The sequence below is a fragment of the Monodon monoceros genome, unplaced genomic scaffold, assembly GCF_005190385.1.
Source record: "Monodon monoceros isolate NGI ecotype Baffin Bay Population unplaced genomic scaffold, NGI_Narwhal_1 Super_Scaffold_15, whole genome shotgun sequence".
Lineage (NCBI taxonomy): Eukaryota > Metazoa > Chordata > Mammalia > Artiodactyla > Monodontidae > Monodon > Monodon monoceros.
In genome coordinates, this window is record NW_021703771.1 from 83,086,752 (window position 1) to 83,106,874 (window position 20,123).

Sequence of the window (20,123 nt, forward strand, 5' to 3'; positions counted from 1 at the left end):
CATTGTTGAGAATGTCCTCCCTTATATATAGCAACCAACTCAGAACTCTGCACAAAGTAGTTGCTGTATGCATATGGTCATTTAACAATTGAATGAAATTGGCTGAAAAATTCTAATACCAGAAAAAATTTTAAATCTTCAATAAGTAAGAGTAAATCTTGCTTCTCCACTGTCCAGTGTCATTTCAGTTACTTACGTAATCATTTGCTGCAAATAATGTTCTATGTGGTGAAGAACATTTTAAACTCTAACAAATGCCTTTATGTTACCTCACTCTTCAATTCCACTTCAGCATTTAATCATCTTAATAAGGTATTTCTTAATCTCCTACTCAGTTTCTTTTTTTTTCTGTTTATGGGATTTTATTTTATTTTATTTTATTTACATCTTTATTGGAGTATAATTGCTTTACAATGGTGTGTTAGTTTCTGCTTTATAACAAAGTTAATCAGTTATACATATACATATGTTCCCATATCTCTACCCTCTTGCATCACCCCCCACCACCCTCCCTATCCCACCCCTCCAGGCGGTCACAAAGCACCGAGCTGATCTCCCTGTGCTATGCAGCTGCTTCCCACTAGCCATCTACCTTACGTTTGGTAGTGAATATATGTCCATGCCTCTCTCTTGCTTTGTCACAGCTTACCCTTCCCCCTCCCCATATCCTCAAGTCCATTCTCTAGTAGGACTGTGTCTTTATTCCTGTCTTACCCCTAGGTTCTTCATGACATTTTTTTTCTTAAATTCCATATATATGTGTTAGCATACGGTATTTGTCTTTCTCTTTCTGACTTACTCACTCTGTATGACAGACTCTAGGTCTATCCACCTCATTACAAACAGCTCAATTTCGTTTCTTTTTATGGCTGAGTAATATTCCATTGTATATATGTGCCACATCTTCTTTATCCATTCATCCGATGATGGACAGTTAGGTTGTTTCCATCTCCGGGCTATTGTAAATAGAGCTGCAGTGAACATTTTGGTACATGACTCTTTTTGAATTATGGTTTTCTCAGGGTATATGCCCAGTAGTGGGATTGCTGGGTCTTATGGTAGTTCTATTTGTAGTTTTTTAAGGAACCTCCATACTATTCTCCACAGTGGCTGTGTCAATTTACATTCCCACCAAAAGTGCAAGAGGGTTCCCTTTTCTCCACACCCTCTCCAGCATTTATTGTTTCTAGATTTTTTCTATCCTGGAGAATGTTCCATGAGCACTTGAGAAAAATGTGTATTCTGTTGTTTTTGGATGGAATGTCCTATAAATATCAATTAAGTCCATCTTGTTTAATGTATCATTTAAAGCTTGTGTTTCCTTATTTATTTTCATTTTGGATGATCTGTCCATTGGTGAAAGTGGGGTGTTAAAGTCCCCTACTATGAATGTGTTACTGTCGATTTCCCCTTTTATGACTGTTAGTATTTGCCTTATGTATTGAGGTGCTCCTATAGTGGATGCATAAATATTTACAATTGTTATATCTTCTTCTTGGATCAGTCCCTTGATCATTATGTAGTGTCCTTCTTTGTCTCTTGTAATAGTCTTTATTTTAAAGTCTGTTTTGTCTGATATGAGAATTGCTACTCCAGCTTTCTTTTGGTTTCCATTTGCATGAAATATCTTTTTCCATCCCCTTACTTTTAGTCTGTATGTGTCTCTAGGTCTGAAGTGGGTCTCTTGTAGACAGCAAATATATGGGTCTTGTTTTTGTATACATTCAGCCAATCTGTGTCTTTTCGTGGGAGCATGTAGTCCATTTACATTTAAGGTAATTATCAATATGTATGTTCCTATTCCCATTTTCTTAATTGTTTTGGGTTTGTTACTGTAGGTGTTTTCCTTCTCTTGTGCTTCTTGCCTAGAGAAGTTCCTTTAGCAGCTGTTGTAAAGCTGGTTTTGTGCTGCTGAACCCTCTCAGCTTTTGCTTGTCTGTAAAGGTTTTAATTTCTCCATCAAATCTGAATGAGATCCTTGCTAGGTAGAGTAATCTTGGTTGTAGGGTTTTCTCCTTCATCACTTTAAATATGTCCTGCCAGTCCCTTCTGGCTTGCAGAGTTTCTGCTGAGAGATCAGCTGTTAACCTTATGGGGATTCCCTTGTGTGTTACTTGTTGTTTTTCCTTGCTGCTTTTAATATATTTTCTTTGTATTTAATTTTTGGCAGTTTGATTAATATGTGTCTTGGCATGTTTCTCCTTGGATTTACCCTGTATGGGACTCTCTGTTCTTCCTGGACTTGATTAACTATTTCCTTTCCCATATTAGGGAAGTCTTCAACTATAATCTCTTCAAATATCGTCTCAGTCCCTTTCTTTTTCTCTTCTTCTTCTGGAACCCCTATCATTCGAATGTTGGTGCGTTTAATGTTGTCCCAGAGGTCTCTGAGACTGTCCTCAGTTCTTTTCATTCTTTTTTCTTTATTCTGCTCTGCAGTAGTTATTTCCACTATTTTATCTTCCAGGTCACATCCATTCTTCTGCCTCAGTTATTCTGCTATTGATCCCATCTAGAGTATTTTTAATTTCAATTATTGTGTTGTTCATCGTTGTTTGTTTCATCTTTAGTTCTTCTAGGTCCTTGATAAATGTTTCTTGCATTTTTGTCCATTCTATTTCCAAGATTTTGGATCATCTTTACTAACATTATTCTGAATTCTTTTTCAGATAGACTGCCTATTTCCTCTTCATTTGTTAGGTCTGGTGGGTTTTTATCTTGCTCCTTCATCTGTGGTGTGTTTTTCTGTCCTCTCATTTTGATTATTTACTGTGTTTGGGGTCTCCTTTCTGCAGGCTGCAGGCTCGTAGTTCCCATTGTTTTTGGTGTCTCTCCCCAGTGGCTAAGGTTGGTTCAGTGGGTTGTGTAGGCTTCCTGGTGGAGGGGACTAGGGCCTGTGTTCTGGTGGATGAGGCTGGATCTTGTCTTTTTTGTGGGCAGGTCCATGTCTGGTGGTGTGTTTTGGGGTGTCTGTGGACTTATGATTTTAGGCAGCCTCTCTGCTAATGGGTGGGGTTGTGTTCCTGTCTTGCTAGTTGTTTGGCATGGGGTGTCCAGCACTGTAGCTTGATGGTCGTTAAGTGAAGCTGGGTGCTGGTGTTGAGATGGAGATCTCTGGGAGATTTTCGCCACTTGATATTATGTGGAGCTGGGAGGTCTCTTGTGGACCAGTGTGCTGACGTTGGCTCTCACACCTCAGAGGCACTTCACTGACTCCTGGCTGCAGCACCAAGAGCCTTTCATCCACACGGCTCAGAATAAAAGGGAGAAAAAGTAGAAAGAAAGTATTAGTAGAAGAAAGAATGAAAGAAAAAAAGAAAGAAGGGAGGGAGGGAGGAAGGAAGGAGGGAAGGAAGGAAAAAAGAAAGAAAGAAGATAAAGTAAAATAAAATAAAGTAAGATAAAATATAATAAAGTTATTAAAATAAAAAATAATTATTAAGAAAAAATAAAGAAAAAAAAAAAAAACCAAAACCAAACCAAAACAACAACAAAAAAACGGACGGATAGAACCCTAGGACAAGAGGAAGCAAAGCTATACAGCATAAATCTTGCTCTCAAAGTCCACCTCCTCAGTTTGGGATGATTTGTTGTGTATTCAGGTATTCCACAGACATCAAGTTGATTGTGGAGCTTTAATCCGCTGCTCCTGAGGCTGCTGGGAGGGATTTCCCTTTCTCTTCTTTGTTCTCACAGTCCCCAGGGGCTCAGGTTTGGATTTGGCCCCGCCTCTGCATGTAGGTCGCCGGAGGGCGTCTGTTCTTCGCTCAGACAGGACCGGGTTAAAGGAGCCGCTGATTCGGGGGCTCTGGCTCACTCAGGCCGGGGGGGAGGGAGGGGCACGGAGTGCGGGGCGGGCCTGCGGCGGCAGAGGCCGGCGTGACGTTGCACCAGCCTGAGGCGCGTCGTGCGTTCTTCCGGGGGAGCTGTCCCTGGATCCCGGGACCCTGGCAGTGGCGGGCTGGACAGGCTCCCCGGCAGGTGGGTGTGGATAGTAACCTGTGCTCGCACACAGGCTTCTTGGTGGCGGCAGCAGCAGCCTTAGCGTCTCATGCCCGTCTCTGGGGTCCGCGCTTTTAGTCCCGGCTCGCGCCCATCTTTGGAGCTCCTTTAAGCAGCGCTCTTAATCCCCTCTCCTCAACAAAGAGGGAAGAAAAAGTCTCTTGCCTCTTCGGCAGCTCCAGACTTTTTCCCCGGACTCCCTCCCGGCCAGCTGTGGCGCACTAACCCCCTGCAGGCTGTGTTCACGCCGCCAACCCCCGTCCTCTGCGGACGCTCCGACCGAAGCCCGAGCCTCAACTCCCAGCCCCGCCCGCCCCAGCGGGTGAGCAGACAAGCCTGTCCAGCTGGTGAGTGCCGGTCGGCCCTGATCCTCTGTGCGGGAATCTCCCCGGTTTGCCCTCCGTAGCCCTGTTGCTGTGCTCGCCTCCGCGGCTCCGAAGCTTTCCCCCTCCGCCACCCGCAGTCTCCGCCCGTGAAGGGGCTTCCTAGTGTTTGGAAACCTTTCCTCCTTCACAGCTCCCTCCCACTGGTGCAGGTCCCGTCCCTCTCCTTTTGTCTCTGTTTATTTTTTCTTTTGCCCTACCCAGGTACTTGGGGGGCTTCTTGCCTTTTGGGAGGTCTGAGGTCTTCTGCCAGCTTTCAGTAGGTGTTCTGTAGGAGTTGTTCCACACGTAGATGTATTTCTGGTGTATCTGTGGGGAGGAAGGTGATCTCCGCGTCTTACTCTTCCGCCATCTTCCCGGAAGCTCCCTCAGTTTCTAATATTAGTCTTTATGTGTGCTTCAGATAAAATGTATTTGTCATTATATAATATATAATATTTGTTATAGTAGATATATTTTATATATACTTTGTTAAAATTATTTTTCACACAGATATTAAAAATTAATATGGCATCAAATAAAATATTAAGATAGTAGGTAAATTATTTGCTCTCTTGTCTATTTAAGAATTAACAAAATAATTGTTTTTATTAAACTAATGGATGACTAATATTTACCTTTTTTTTTTACAAACAGGTAAAGATAATAGTGTTTAGACTATATATAAGGAACCGTACAGCCGACTATCATTTTCTAATGATAGTCATTCACTCATCACTTTGAATTTTGTAACATAATGAATTAGTTCATATGTAAATAATGCAGATTTAAAAGTTGTAGTCAATGTGAATAACTCAATATGAAATGTTTCTTTCATAAAACTCATAATTTGGCAGGTGAAAGATTCTCATATAATCTCTTCTAATATTTCTTTCTCATAAATTCATGTTACCAAATGTATGCTATGCACACACAGTAGACCACCATTTTTCTTCTTAAACTCTCTCATTTATCATCACTTAATTTTATATCACATTTTTATGGTTTTATGGTTAATACTTATAACATGAGAACATATCCTAACATTTTATTTATATAGAAAGATTTGAAGGACATATTTTAAATTTATTTCTGGAGTATTCTATAAAGTATATCAGACCTGAGATTAGAATTTGCAATTATTAAGAATCTTAGAAGTTTTAACACTCTGAACTTAGTTGCTTCTATTAAAATGTTTTCCTTAAAAGTTCAGGCTTTTCTTCTTTATAAAGTGATATTTTAAAGTGACATTTTCTAGGAATGCTTTGTAAAGTAGCTTGAAATAAAGTAGATCCTTAACAGTTATTATAAAATAATTTTCTTCTCCAAATGTTTGTATTAGTGAGATTTCAGTTGTTCATTATTAAGATAATTTGGTTTGTCTTCCAGAACATTTTATACAAAATGAAACATAAAAGCCAAAGTCTTTTCACTGTGCATTTTCCAATGTGTTTTAAAACCTGATTCCTTTTTTTTTTTTTCTTTAAAGGTGAGAGGCCCTCCACCTGCAGGAGCATTTAAAGAAAGACCAACGAAGCCCACAGCGTTTCGAAAATTTTATGAACGAGGGGACTTCCCAATTGCCCTTGAACATGATTCGAAAGGAAACAAAATAGCGTGGAAGGTAAGTCAGGGCACAGCTGGGAGAACCAGCTGTGCTCCCTGTGGAAGTGACATTTCCCAATGTCAAACAAACTTGGCTGATAAGTAAATAAGCTGGAGTGATTTCTCAGTGAATGGAAGATGGTAGGTAAGCTCTGAGAGAAAGCCCCCCTGTGTCAGCTGTCCACCTTGACTAACAATTAAATTATAGCCTGCAAAAAAGAAAATGACAGAGTTGCTTTGCCTTAGAGAATTGTGTGCTGACCAATTCATCTCTATTTTTATGAGAACCTGGCATCCCAGCCTGTTTCAGGCAGTCCATCAAGTTATGGAACTGGTGGCTGGATACAAAGAACAACAGCCATTTATCTCCCCAAAATTTCACCTTCCTGCAGGACACTTCCAAATGGAAGCTTTAATTACCTGAATGGATAGGTCAAGATTGTCTGCTCCCTGGAAATGCAGTGTGGAATACAAAAGAGGGCCGGTTCTCATGCTGCCCTCTCCTCTCTGCCTGCAGTACGTGTCAGCCAGCACAGTGGCTGTCATACGTGCCCTGTTAGAGGCTGACCTCCGCTGCTGAGACCATTACAGCACCGACATTTTTCTGACAAAAGGTTAATTGGTTTCAAAATAAATGTATTGCCTAATGACTCCATTTTAATGTGGCTGTTTCCTTCTAAAAGGCTCACTGATGTTATTTGTAAAAACTTGCCAATCTCTTAACTGAAGAAGGCTTTTACATTTAATTTGAAAAATGAATGCTGATCTCTAACCACTTTCTGCTATTTAATTATTTTTTGTTATCAAGGACTTTGCTTTGGGTGATATTTATCAGTTAAAAGGGCTTCTCTGCCTAAAGAAAGAAAAGCAGTTGCACATGTGTGAGCATCACATCAGGTTAAGGAACATAAAAGGCTTTGCCAAATATTTTAAATTTAGCAACTGATCCATGTAATAAAAAAGTCCCACAGTAGTATCTGAAGGGTGAACGTCAGGATTGTTTATAATTAGTAACAAATAAATTTATGTTAAAAAATAAAAATGATCAAAGTGTAGAATTCATCAAAGTAAATAGCTCAGAAATTCATTAAAATTAACCTTTTCCTTCTTTTATAGAAAACCTGAAAGAATTGTTTGCATTATTTCTAGTATGTCTTTAAATGTTTTCATATAATTATCAAACATTTTGAAATCTTGAGCAGTCACATGATATCCAGTTATTGAACTTAGAATTATTAAAAATTGTTTGGCAAGAGAAATCTGAAGATACCCTTGTTATTAAATTTTGTCATAATTTTTTTAGGAGAATGAAGGACATTATTATCCTGGTTTTAATCATCTCTTAAAATTTGCATTTGTTATGTGAAAATGTGCATAATGAGAAAAAATTTATAGCAAGTATAACTAATTTACATATTTTATTCTTAAAAACTTTAATTTGGGGTTTTGTTTGTATTTGATTAGTTAGATGGATTTTGTGTTTGTCTATGTACCAATTCATTCACGATCACATAGTGCAGGTTCTTAAGAACTTGATTCCTTTCGAGTAAAAGAATATGCCATATTTCTTTATAAAAAGTGAGTCGATTTTTGGTGTTTTAAGTAATTTAGCACATAAAAATTCTATCAATAAAAAGAATTCATAGTTTTTTTGACCTGTTTGAATAATTGTATGAGTAACTTTTAGAAATGTCAAGAGACTAGAAAAAATTCATCTTGAAAATAATTAAAATATAGATGAATCATTTTGCTTTATCTGTGATAATCCAACAGTCAGATGGGATATAAATTGCTTTTCTTTTTTATAACTATATTAATTATTTTAAGCTACTATTGACTACTGTACTGATTCAGCAAACTAAAAAGTCAGAATAAAGAGGAAGCAATTTATATGCTGCCACTGGTAGGATAATAGCATACATTTAAAGAACCATCTTATCCTATAACCGGTAGACTTCTACCTTTTAAAGCTTTAACAACCGGATTTCAATTGTACTACTGTAATGTTGAAGATAAAACATTAAAATTATTAAGCACAGGCTTGTGAGCAGTCTCTCAATATATTCATATTTATTCCTTGGTACATGTACTATGGGGAAAGTCCGGTACTTGGTAAGACCAGAGGCCTTCTTTTAGGATGCCATTTCTAAGGAAGGGACCTTTAATGTTGAAGGAAGCAGGGCTCTGCATGCACCGCACAAAAACAAACTAACTGAACATCCCCAGACCCTGAACTGTCCTTTGCCGTGTGTGGACAGAGCCCTGGTCAAGCAAACTTCTCATCTCATGTCATAGCTCGCCCCTTGCTGAAGGCTCCTGAGTAGCTCTGATTCCCAGGAAAATACCTGTCCTCTCTCCACACTCCCTGTGACACCCCTGGGGCTCCAAGGGCGGTGGTGAGTACCTGAAATGGTGTGTATAATTAAGTGGCAAGGAGATCCATTTCCTTTATCAGAATTTCAAGAGGCCTGAAAGGCAGTGACTTTAGGGCAGAAGTCACTGCCCTAAACCCTGATGAAGACTTCCCCAGCATCTCAGGCTCATTCCGGTCTGTAAAGTTGCTGAGAGAGGATCCCTGCCCAAGACCTCAAATTCCCCCTCTTTTTGTTCTGGATTAGCTGACCTGATCATCACCATATTAGAAATCACCATATGTTCTTGAAATAACAAAGGCACTCTACAGTAATACTTAATAAATGACTTACTAAAGTCAGAACATAGAAGTAAAAGTCAGAGACAGGCAAATGTCTTCGCAGGGTTAGGTTTCTCAACCCACATCCTGAGCTACCATCATAGTTTAGGGCACATGAAATGGTCATTTGTTCCACATGTCAAAACAACAGGGCAAACCAAATGCCACAGTCTGTGCAGTTTAGTATATTCCTTGCGGTATCACTAAAGATCCGAGCACTGTTTAATGCAGCTTTCTGCAGTGGTGGAAATGTTCTGCATCTGTACTGTCTAATACATTACAAGTAGCCATATGTGGCCGTTACGCACTTGAAATGTCCCCAGAGAGACTGAGGAACTAAATTTTGAATTTTAATTAATTTTAATTTAAATAGCCACTGGTTACCATATTAAACAGTGCTGCTCTACATTAAGATAATGACAGTCAAGTAGAGAACAAATGTATGGATACCAGGGGTGAAAGGGGTGGGGTGGGAGGAATTGGGAGACTGGGATTGACACATATACATTATTGATACTATGTATAAAATGGGAACATACTGTATAGCTCAGGGAACTCTACCTAACACACTGTGGTAACCTAAATGGGAGGGAAGTCCAAAAGTGAGGGGATAGCTGTATGTGTATGGCTGATTCATTTTGTTGTGCAGTGGAGGCTAATACAACATTGTAAAGCAACCATACTCCAATAAAAATTAATTTTAAAAAAAAGTTAAATGCCCAGGATTCAGAGCTGGTTTCCTGTCTTATGATGGACTCCTCATTGTGTTTGTGGATTTTATGAAGACTCTTTACTGCCTACTTTTTTTATTGCCATATCTCTAGATATTCTCCAAAGTAAATATGTAATCTCTAAATATTCAGGATGTAGTAAAATAAAGCATTTAGCTCAAGAAAAAGATAATGACAGTCAAAAATAAATGCCTGAACCTGCTAGCCAGATAGGAGACTATAGCTATGTAAGAATTTTTATTAAAATAAAAGAATAAGACTGATTTGTGCACCTTTGTCATGGCTGGGCTTATACATTCCTTGGTTAACATGAAAGAAGTTTTGCAAAATATTTGTAGTGAAATTTTCTATATACTTATCAGTGGCAAGTTAATGATTATGAAAGATAATAGATTTAATCTAGATTATGAAATGTACCAGGCAAGCTCTGCATACTTTTTTATTTTTAAATATGCATTTTCTAAATATAGCTGAAGAATTCTTGATTGTGAATGGTTGAATCCATTACAAAGCATACTAATTGCTCTAAACATTTAATCCACTTACTTTTCTGCATTTTTCTTGACTCTACTAACTTTCAGGAAACATGGCTTTGTTCTGTTGCTGATATGTTCAATATCCAGAGTACAAGCAACAGAAGTTGATCAAGAGCCAACCCTTCTGAATAAGTTACAAAGCAGATAATCAGCATGAACAATGGGTTTCCACACCTTAAATTTCCGTTATTCAGTCTCCTGTAATTTTGTGATATGAGTCATACCCCTTTATAAGCATAGTGTGGGGTGGGGTGAGGCTCTACCTAGAGGACACTCTGGAGACAGAAGAAATGCCATACAAACTTGCAGAGCTTTCGGCACACCGTCTCAACTTCTTCTACGTAAAGGAGGGCTCTCTGGCCTTACATTTAGGTCTTTAATCCATTTTGAGTTTACTTTTGTGTATGGTGTTAGGGAGTGTTCTAATTTCATTCTTTTACATGTAGCTGTCCAGTTTTCCCAGCACCACTTATTGAAGACACTGTCTTTGCTCCATTGTATATTCTAGCCTCCTTTGTCATAGATTAGGTGGCCATAGGTGCGTGGGTTTATCTCTGGGCTTTCTATCCTGTTCCATTGATCTATATTTCTGTTTTTGTGCCAGTACCATACTGTCTTGATTACTGTAGCTTTGTAGTATAGTCTGAAGTCAGGGAGCCCGATTCCTTCCGCTCCATTTTTGTTTCTCAAGATTGCTTTTGATATCTGGGGTCTTTTGTGTCTCCATACAAATTGTAAATTTTTTTATTCTAGTTCTTTGAAAAATGCCATTGATAATTTGATAGGGATTGAATTGACTCTGTAGATTGCTTTGGGTAGTCTAGTCATTTTCACAATATTGATTCTTCCAATCCAAGAATATGGTGTATCTCTCCATCTGTTTGTGTCGTCTTTGATTTCTTTCATCAGTATCATAGTTTTCTGTGGTAGGTTTATTCCTAGGTATTTTGTTCTTTTTGTTGCAATGGTAAATGGGATTGTTTCCTTAATTTCTCCTTCTGATCTTTTGTTGTTAGTGTATAGGAATGCAAGTGATCTCTGTGTATTAGTTTTGTATCCTGTGACTTTACTATAAATTCATTGATGAGCTCTAGTAGTTTTCTGGTGGCATCTTTAGGATTTTCTATGTATAGTATCATGTCATCTGCAAACAGTGATGGTTTTACTTCTTCTTTGCCAATTTGTATTCCTTTTATATCTTTTTCTCCTCTGATTGCCATGGCTAGGACTTCCAAAATTATGGATTAAAGACCTAAATGTAAGGCCAGACACTGTAAAACTCTTAGAGGAAAATCTAGACAGAACACTCTTTGACATAAATTGCAGCAAGATCTTTTTTGGCCCGCCTCCAAGAGTAATGAGAATAAGAATAAAAATAAACAAATGGGACCTAAAGAAACTTAAAAGCTTTTGCACAGCAAGGGAAACCATAAGCAAGACGAAAAGACAACCCTCGGAATGGGAGAAAATATTTGCAAATGAATCAACAAAGGATTAATCTCCAAACTATACAAACAGTTCATGCCGCTCAATATCAAAAAAACAAACAACCCAATCAAAAGATGGGTGGAAGACCTAACTAGACTTCTTTCTCCAAAGAAGACATACAGATGGCCAACAAACACATGAAAAGATGCTCAACATCACTAATTATTACAGAAATGCAAATCAAAACTACAATGAGATATCACCTCACACCAGTCAGAACAGCCATCATCAAAAAATATACAAACAATAAATGCTAGAGAAGGTGTGGAGAAAAGGGAACCTTCTTGCACTGTTGGTGGCAATGTATATTGATACAGCCACTGTGGAGAACAGTAAGGACATTCCTTAAAAAAGTAAAAATAGAACTACCATATGACCAAGCAATCCCACTCCTGGGCATATACCCAGAGAAAACCATAATTCAAAAAGACACATGCACCCCAATGTTCATAGCAGCACTATTTACAATAACCAGGTCATGGAAGCAGCATAAATGTCCATCAACAGATGAATGGATAAAGAAGAGGTGGTACATATATACAGTGGAATATTTCTCAGCCATAAAAAAGAATGAAATTGGGTCATTTGTAGAGACATGGATGGACCTGGAGACTGTCATACAGAGTGAAGTAAGTCAGAAAGAGAAAAACAAATATCGTGTATTAACGCATATATATGGAATCAGAAAAAATTGGTGTAGACGATCTTGTCTGCAGGGCAGAGGTGGAGACACAGACGTAGAGAACGGACATGTGGGTACGCGGGGGTGAGGGGGCGTGGGATGAACTGGGAGATTGGGATTGACATATATACACTATTGATACTATGTATAAAGTAGATAACTGGTGAGAGCCTGCTGTATAGCACAGGGAACTCTACTCAGTGCTCTGTGGTGACCTAGATGAGAGGGAAATTCGAAAAGGAGGGGATATATATGTATGTGTAGCTGATTCACTTTGCTCTACAGTATAAACTTTGCTCTACAGTATAAACTGGCACGATATTTTAAAGCAACTATACTCCAATAAAAAATAATAATAATAAAAAAGGAGGGTTGAAGCAAGGCATAAGTGTAGAATGTGATCCTTTGGTGGAAGGGAGCTGTAAATTGCACCAAAGTCAAGCATTAAAGCACGAGTCATAGGAGAATATAAAAGTATGTGGGCGTTTACACCGCTTTTCTGGGAACTATCCTCTCGCTTCTGCCACTAGACATTCTCCACCCATCAGTTTAGACAACCTTCAGGTCTCCTGAGGAGTCGTCTTCTCCCTCTTCCCCCTCCTCATCTTCTTCTCCTTCCTTCTCCTCCCCCTCCTCCCTCTACTTTCCCTTCTCCTTCCCTTCTTCCTTCTCCCCTTGCCCCTCTCCTCTCCACCCTCACTATTTTCCTTCTCCTCTCCTTCCTCCTCTTCCTCCCCTTTCCCTTTCTCCTTCCTCCTTCCTCCCCCTCTTCCTCCTCCTTATACTCTTTTTGTTTGTTACTTCCCAGAATCCACATTTCCTCCCTTCATTTCCCCAGGAGAAGGAGCCAGGAGTCCATTCTAGTTCCCTATTTTGGGCAGGAATCTGAAATCACTTCAAGTAGTCACTCAAAAGAACTTGAAATACTGCTTGTTACTTACACACTTAATGAGAAGCAAACTATGAATCATCGGTGCACTATGAAATTCACTGTTTTATTATAAATTCTAATTCCAAGACATTGTTTTAAAATTGTGCGAGAATACTATTTTATAGTATTCAATGTAGACCTTGGGAGAAAGAGTTGGAGAAAAATAGATTGGATTTTAAAAATAACTATATGGTGTTATAAACCATTCAGTTATTCTGATGAACTAAGATGAAAACAGCTACAACTACACTAAGGTATCTCTAAATTTCTTTACTTTATAGACATTTTGTTGCAGCAGATATTAGTAGAAATTACCTTTCTCCATCTGTCCTTGATACTGTGCTACGTGATAGAATGTGACATGCACTGGCATGCACTGAGAGTCTTGTTTTCCACTAAATTCCTTATGAACATGCTTAAGGATGTTCCAGACATTAGAAAGGTTTGAATAAGAAATAGATATTAACTGTCTAGCCAAATCAAGATATAATGAAAACCCTATGACAAATGTGACTAAAATCACAAACTTTCAAATTGTCTCAAAAAGGGAAAAGCTCAAAATGGACTTGTACTTTGCCTCAAACTCCCCTCTCTCAGCACCTTATAACCCCTCATATGGCAATGTTGTGGTGATATTTTTTTAACCAATAAGTAATATGTGTATTCATTTATATATTTTATCCTACTTTAATACTGAAAGATTTTAAATTGTTTTAGAAAGAACTATAAAATACAGAAATTTAGCATATAATAGGAAAGATGAGAGAAAATGAAAACCAGATAGGGTCTACAATGGAGCCAATAGCAAGGCTAATGAAAATGACATATCCTAAAGACTTCAAAGGCAGGGACTCTGTATTCCTAGTTTGTTCACTCCTTTATCCCAGTGCTATGCCTGAAAGAGTATCTGGCACAGAGGTGGTGCCCAGTGATGTGTACTGAATGAATGTAAAACATCCTGCAACTGGTTTTACTTCTCTAGACACTGTTTCGCGACCATGCGTCTCACTCTCTAGTCCTTACTCTCATCTGTGATGACCATGTACTGAATGATTGATGTGGCTCTTTTTAATTGGGAGGTCTAAGAAAGTTTGTTTCACAATTACTAAAGTATCTATATTTTGAGATGTTCACGAAATACTTCAAAGAACAAACATTGATTAGAAATTAGCCATAGAGGCCAAGTCTTCTGGTAGCAAATTAAGAAGATCAGCACCAGCAAGTTAATTTGAATGCACAGTCCAGAGTTATATGCAATAGTTTCTGTAGGTTGAACTTTTACCTTGAAAAGGCTTAGGTTATACGTAATGCTTTACCAATGATTACTGATTTCTTAAATTTCTTAAATTCCAAAATGACAAGTTTGTTTTTCTTTCTAAATGACTAAAAATGTATGTCCAGTCTGGACATCCAAGTAAAGAAATGCTGTGCCTAAGTTAATTAAATGCCTAAATTTGTTTTAAAAATTTCTACTGATGGTGGCTGCACTATATCTTCAATTCTGTATTGACCCCCTAGTTGCTAAAACTCATGTGTGACTCTATTCAGAATTTTTTCTCCAGTATGTTCTCTCTTTTTTTTCAGTTCTTAGAGGCATTGGTATTCATGAACTATAAAAAGCTCTGTCAGTGTGACTGTTTTCATTGACATAACTGATAATTTCCTACCAGGAAAAACATTTATTGAATATAATTATTATTGAAATGTGCACTAATTTTCTTACAATTAAGATCAGCCCCAAACCACGATAGCTCATTATCTGTAAATACTACTGCATTTTAAAGTAAGTCACACTGTGATATGATACCTAATCCATTAACCCTCACTCAAAACTCTCTAATTTTGATTAATAATTTAGTCCTCTGGTGCCTTCAATTTCTTAATGTTTCAGTTTCTTAAGGATGCAAAGAATTAATGCCGTATCTATTACCCCGTTAGGCAAAATCGATATTGATCTTTAAAATCTTATAGGCAAATTTCTTTGAGTTGAATAATTTGTTGCACATGAAGAAGAATGAATGTATTCATGGAATTGTCCTGGGCTTCTATTTCTTTTGATAACTGTCAAAGTTTGAGTTTGGATAACAGGCCTTAGTAGAATTTGTAAGGGAAATTTTACAAGAGAAGTGACAATTTACCTGATTTTTCTACAAGAGAGCTGCCACATTTCCACTATTAATTCCTCTGTGATTAATTAATAGACAGAGCTTATTCTAGAAGTCTTGAAAAAAATAATCTCCTGGCAATTACTGTGCTGTTCTATATTTTTTTGAAGAGGGGACTGCATGAACAATTAATGCCATTCTTTTATTTGATGTGAATTGCTATGTCTTAGAAGTGTACAGCATGAAAATACAGCCATGTATCAGAAATAACTTTAATTTAAATTGGTTAGATGACCTCTGAAAGCTAGATGAAAGATTTTCTGCTGAATGGGCTGGTGCTCCCTGCTGCCTATATAATTTATGTGAGAAATTAGTGTGAATGGTTCACTTTTATGGAGCCGTGCTGCTTGTAGCAAGCCTGCAGAAACAATTTTCCCCCAAGCCTCCATCTGTTCTTCAAACTAGGGCATATGCCATCTCATGGAGCTTGAAAGTCAACTGATTTATAACTCCTGGAAAGTGCATAGATTGAAAAGAAAGGTCGGCTGCTGCTATGTGACAGTGATTTGGTAGGCACCGGCTAAAGACAATTCACATCCCAAGAGAAACAAGCAGTGCTGTAAGTTTCATCCCAGTGGACTGACATCTAGAAGAAAAACAAATCACTCCTGCTTTTCAAGTTACACAACCCCCTGCTGTTGAAAAGTAGGCGTGGTCTTTGCAGTGCAAGGGTGCCACAGCTAAGATACCCTATCACTGTCCCATGAAGAAGTGGGATTGTTGCCACCCTCCCAGTGATACATGTTGCCATCTCAGAAATATCAGTACTCCAATCTTTAAATGAAAAGTGTGTGTTGCTGCTTTTCAGAAAGTCTGGTTTGGGGACACAAGTCGGACTTTGACGTTTTTTTTGTATCTGCCCGGAGGGCGAAATTCCATATCTGTTCCAATTAGTAATTTAATGAATGGTTCCCTCTCTCTGTCTTATCACTTGTCACATAGCCCATCTCTTTACTGAAGCACTTTTGAGATCAAAAGTTCTTTGACAGATGACAAATGGAATCAGATTGATGTCATGAGAGTAAAAAAAAAATCAGTGTTTGTTTGATGTTTTTATTTAGAGTGGTCAGTGTCTCTTTATACTTGAGGCTTCTAGATACTTAGTAAATTTTCAACCCCCTGAAGTTATATTAAAGTTTCTCCTTTTCCTAAAGGTAAAATCTAAATAAGGTATTAATAATCATATCAATTTTAATACATATTTGAGGCAAAAATTTCAGGAAATTATATTTTACCTTTATCAAAAGAAGGTTATCCTGGGGCTTCCCTGGTGGCACAGTGGTTGAGAGTCCGCCTGTTGATGCAGGGGACGTGGGTTCGTGCCCTGGTCTGGGAAGATCCCACATGCCACGGAGCGGCTGGGCCCGTGAGCCATGGCCTCTGAGCCTGCGCGTCCGGAGCCTGTGCTCCACAACGGGAGAGGCCACAACAGTGAGAGGCCCGTGTACGTACCGCAAAAAACAAACAAACAAACAAAAAGGTTATCCTGGCTTTGAAAGTTATATGCAAAAATTAATTCTGGTAGAATACTCAGCTAAACTCATGTAAAAAATACAAATTTTTATCCTTATTATTGCTTATAAAGTTTTATTCTCAATATGAAATATATACATTATATTTTATAAAATAAAAAATATTGAAAAGTACAAGGAATAATCATCTTTCCACCATTCACTGAATGCAACTGTTAACATTTTTCAAAGTATTTCTGTCTTATCTTTCTTCTTCCCAGTTGTGATCATAGTATATATAATAGTTTGTAAAAAAATATTTGTCATTGTATGGTATATGAAAATTGTATGCACTAATTCTTAGGTTTTCTAACTTTTTTATAGTTTAAAATAATAGATGATTACTTTAGAAAATTTTGAAAATGAATAAAATGTATACATAAGATAACATTCATCCGAAGATAACCACTTTCAGTATATTGTTTTAGTTCAGTCTGTCTTCTGCATGTGTGTTTTTAGCTTTGTTAAAACTGTTTCATATGATGATTTGTGTGTGTGTGTGTGTGTGTGTGTGTGTTTTAACATCTTTATTAGAGTATAATTGCTTTACAATGGTGTGTTAGTTTCTGCTTTATAACAAAGTGAATCAGTTATACATATACATATGTTCCCATATCTCTTCCCTCTTGCGTCTCCCTACTTCCCACCCTCCCTATCCCACCCCTCTAGGCGGTCACAGAGCACCAAGCTGATCTCCCTGTGCTATGTGGCTGCTTCCCACTAGCTATCTGTTTTACATTTGGTAGTGTATATATGTCCATGCCACTCTCTCACTTTGTCACAGCTTACCCTTCCCCCTCCCCATATCCTCAAGTCCATTCTCTAGTAGGTCTGTGTCTTTATTCCTGTCTTGCCCCTAGGTTCTTCATGACCTGTTTTTTTTTTTTTTAGATTCCATATATATGTGTTAGCATACGGTATTTGTTTTTCTCTTTCTGACTTACTTCACTCTGTATGACAGACTCTAGGTCCATCCACCTCACTACAGATAACTCAATTTCATTTCTTTTTATGGCTGAGTAATATTCCATTGTATGTATGTGCCACATCTTCTTTATCCATTCATCTGTCGATGGACACTTAGGTTGCTTCCATGTCCTGGCTATTATAAATAGAGCTGCAATGAACATTTTGGTACATGACTCTTTTTGAATTATGGTTTTTTCAGGGTATATGCCCAGTAGTGGGATTGCTGGGTCGTATGGTAGTTCTATTACTAGTTTTTTAAGGAACCTCCATACTGTTCTCCATAGTGGCTGTATCAATTTACATTCCCACCAACAGTGCAAGAGGGTTCCCTTTTCTCCACACCCTCTCCAGCATTTATTGTTTGTAGATTTTTTGATGATGGCCATTCTGATCGGTGTGAGATGATATCTCATTGTAGTTTTGATTTGCATTTCTCTAATGATTAATGATGTTGAGCATTCTTTCATGTGTTTGTTGGCAATCTGTGTATCTTCTTTGGAGAGATGTCTATTTAGGCCTTCTGCCCATTTTTGGATTGGGTTGTTTGTTTTTTTGATATTGAGCTGCATGAGCTGCTTGTAAATTTTGGAGATTAATCCTTTGTCAGTTACTTCATTTGCAAATATTTTCTCCTATTCTGAGGGTTGTCTTTTTGTCTTATTTATGGTTTCCTTTGCTATGCAAAAGCTTTTAAGTTTCATTAGGTCCCATTTGTTTTTTTTTGTTTTTTTTTTTGCATTTCTCTAGGAGGTGGGTCCAAAAGGATCTTGCTGTGATTTATGTCATAGAGTGTTCTGCCTATGTTTTCCTCTAAGAGTTTGCATATGATGATTTCTAAGGAACCCAAAGGAACATTCAAGGACCTAATTAGAAGAGGAGATTAATAATGGACATAATGGCCACAAGAGTATTAATAATGAATAGTTTTGTCAAATTTAACAAGAGCAACAACGAAATAGGTAACCGTAGTTTAATATGCATTTTACAGTTTCCAGTGGTCATTACTCAAGGCCTTTGCAAGAAATATGTGCCAATATGTGTCTCTGTGTAGCTTTGCTTTGGGCAAGGTACATGTGGCTTCTCCTTAAGCAATTCTGAAGCTACCATGCCCACCATGTAAGTGGATTCGCCACTGTAAACATGTTGTTAATATATTTTTGGAGAATAGCAAGAGATATTGAGAAAAAGGTTTATTGAATATGAAACACATTTCTTACTATTGGGAAAAGTATAAAAAGTGAACAAAGATAGTCAACAGAATCACTATACAATCAGTCTCTGCCTTCAATCTAAGACATATCCCTTACAAGAAAAAATCCTATAGAATTTCCAAGATTGCACTGCAGTCTGAATAAGGTAAAAACTTATAAAACCTTCAAGCCATAAATTCCCCTTTCTTGAGTTCTTATTTAGATTCATCGCTCTCTGTTCATCTATATGTTTAGGGAATTTTATAAGAAACAGGTACATGGGTTGAATATTTCTGAATCCTTGACTATCTTGAAAATATAATTTTTCAACTTTCCTACATGAAACACATTTGATTCAAATTAACATTCTTAAATTACAACTGTCCCCTTCCAAATCTCTGAAGAATGTGACACCATTGTATTCTAACATATAATTGCTGAGAAACTAAGGCCAGTGTGATTTTTATCCCTTTGATCTGTCTTTGTTTGCTTGTTTATTTTGTTTGACAGTCTGGATAAATGCATTATTTGTGTATAATTAGAAGTTGCTACCATGCTTATTTTTTGTTTTCATTGAGCTTTTCTTTAATATAGTAAGCTTATTTTGTCTACTTACTTTATTATTTTTGTTACAATTTTTAAATCCTTTCTTAGAACAAATATGTGTAGACTGTAAACTTATATTTTATCCTGTCATTTCTATCACTGTCTCCCTCAATATTTTTATCTTTTTATTCACTTTTAAAAAACTTATAAGAGAGCTTTCTTATATTTTCTATTTTCTTTAGTAACAATTTGTCTACTAGTGCTTCAAGTTCAAATTTTACTTCCACTGCTATAGCTAATCTTGCAAATCTTTGTATTGCTGACTCATATCATTGTACATACTGGCTTAAAAATTATTGTACAAATAAGTTTATCACAGAAAATGTTCTGATATTTTATCTGTATTTTGTAATTCAGATAAGCAAAAATAAAAATATGAATCAACCATAGTCCCACAACCCTGAGGTAGCCTCTACTACATTATTAGTGTTAACTATTCAGACCCTTTTTTCTCTCATATGCAAATCTATGTATGTATGCAAATTTTATAAAACATTTCACTCATACTTCATAACTCTTTTCAAGTAATTACGAGTCATAACTTGCATATGCACTTTAAAAATCATTTTGGGAAGCTCTAGAGTGTTCCATACATAATTTAACCAATTCCATATTGTTGGATAGTAATGTTTTCTTTAGGTATTAACACTTTT

The 20,123-nt window shown here is 37.4% G+C and overlaps 1 protein-coding gene across 2 annotated transcripts in view; it reads left to right on the forward strand.

Annotated features, from left to right (window-relative positions):
* Positions 1-20,123, forward strand: part of PACRG (parkin coregulated) — a 510,585-nt gene that overhangs the window by 65,293 nt on the left and 425,169 nt on the right. Inside the window, exon 2 of one of the 2 annotated variants that reach the window (XM_029223337.1) lies at positions 5,854-5,988. The exons of the other annotated variant lie outside the window; for it this stretch is intronic. Coding sequence (XP_029079170.1) covers positions 5,854-5,988 — 135 coding nt within the window. The remainder of the gene's footprint in view (positions 1-5,853; positions 5,989-20,123) is intronic. 2 annotated transcript variants of the gene reach the window in all.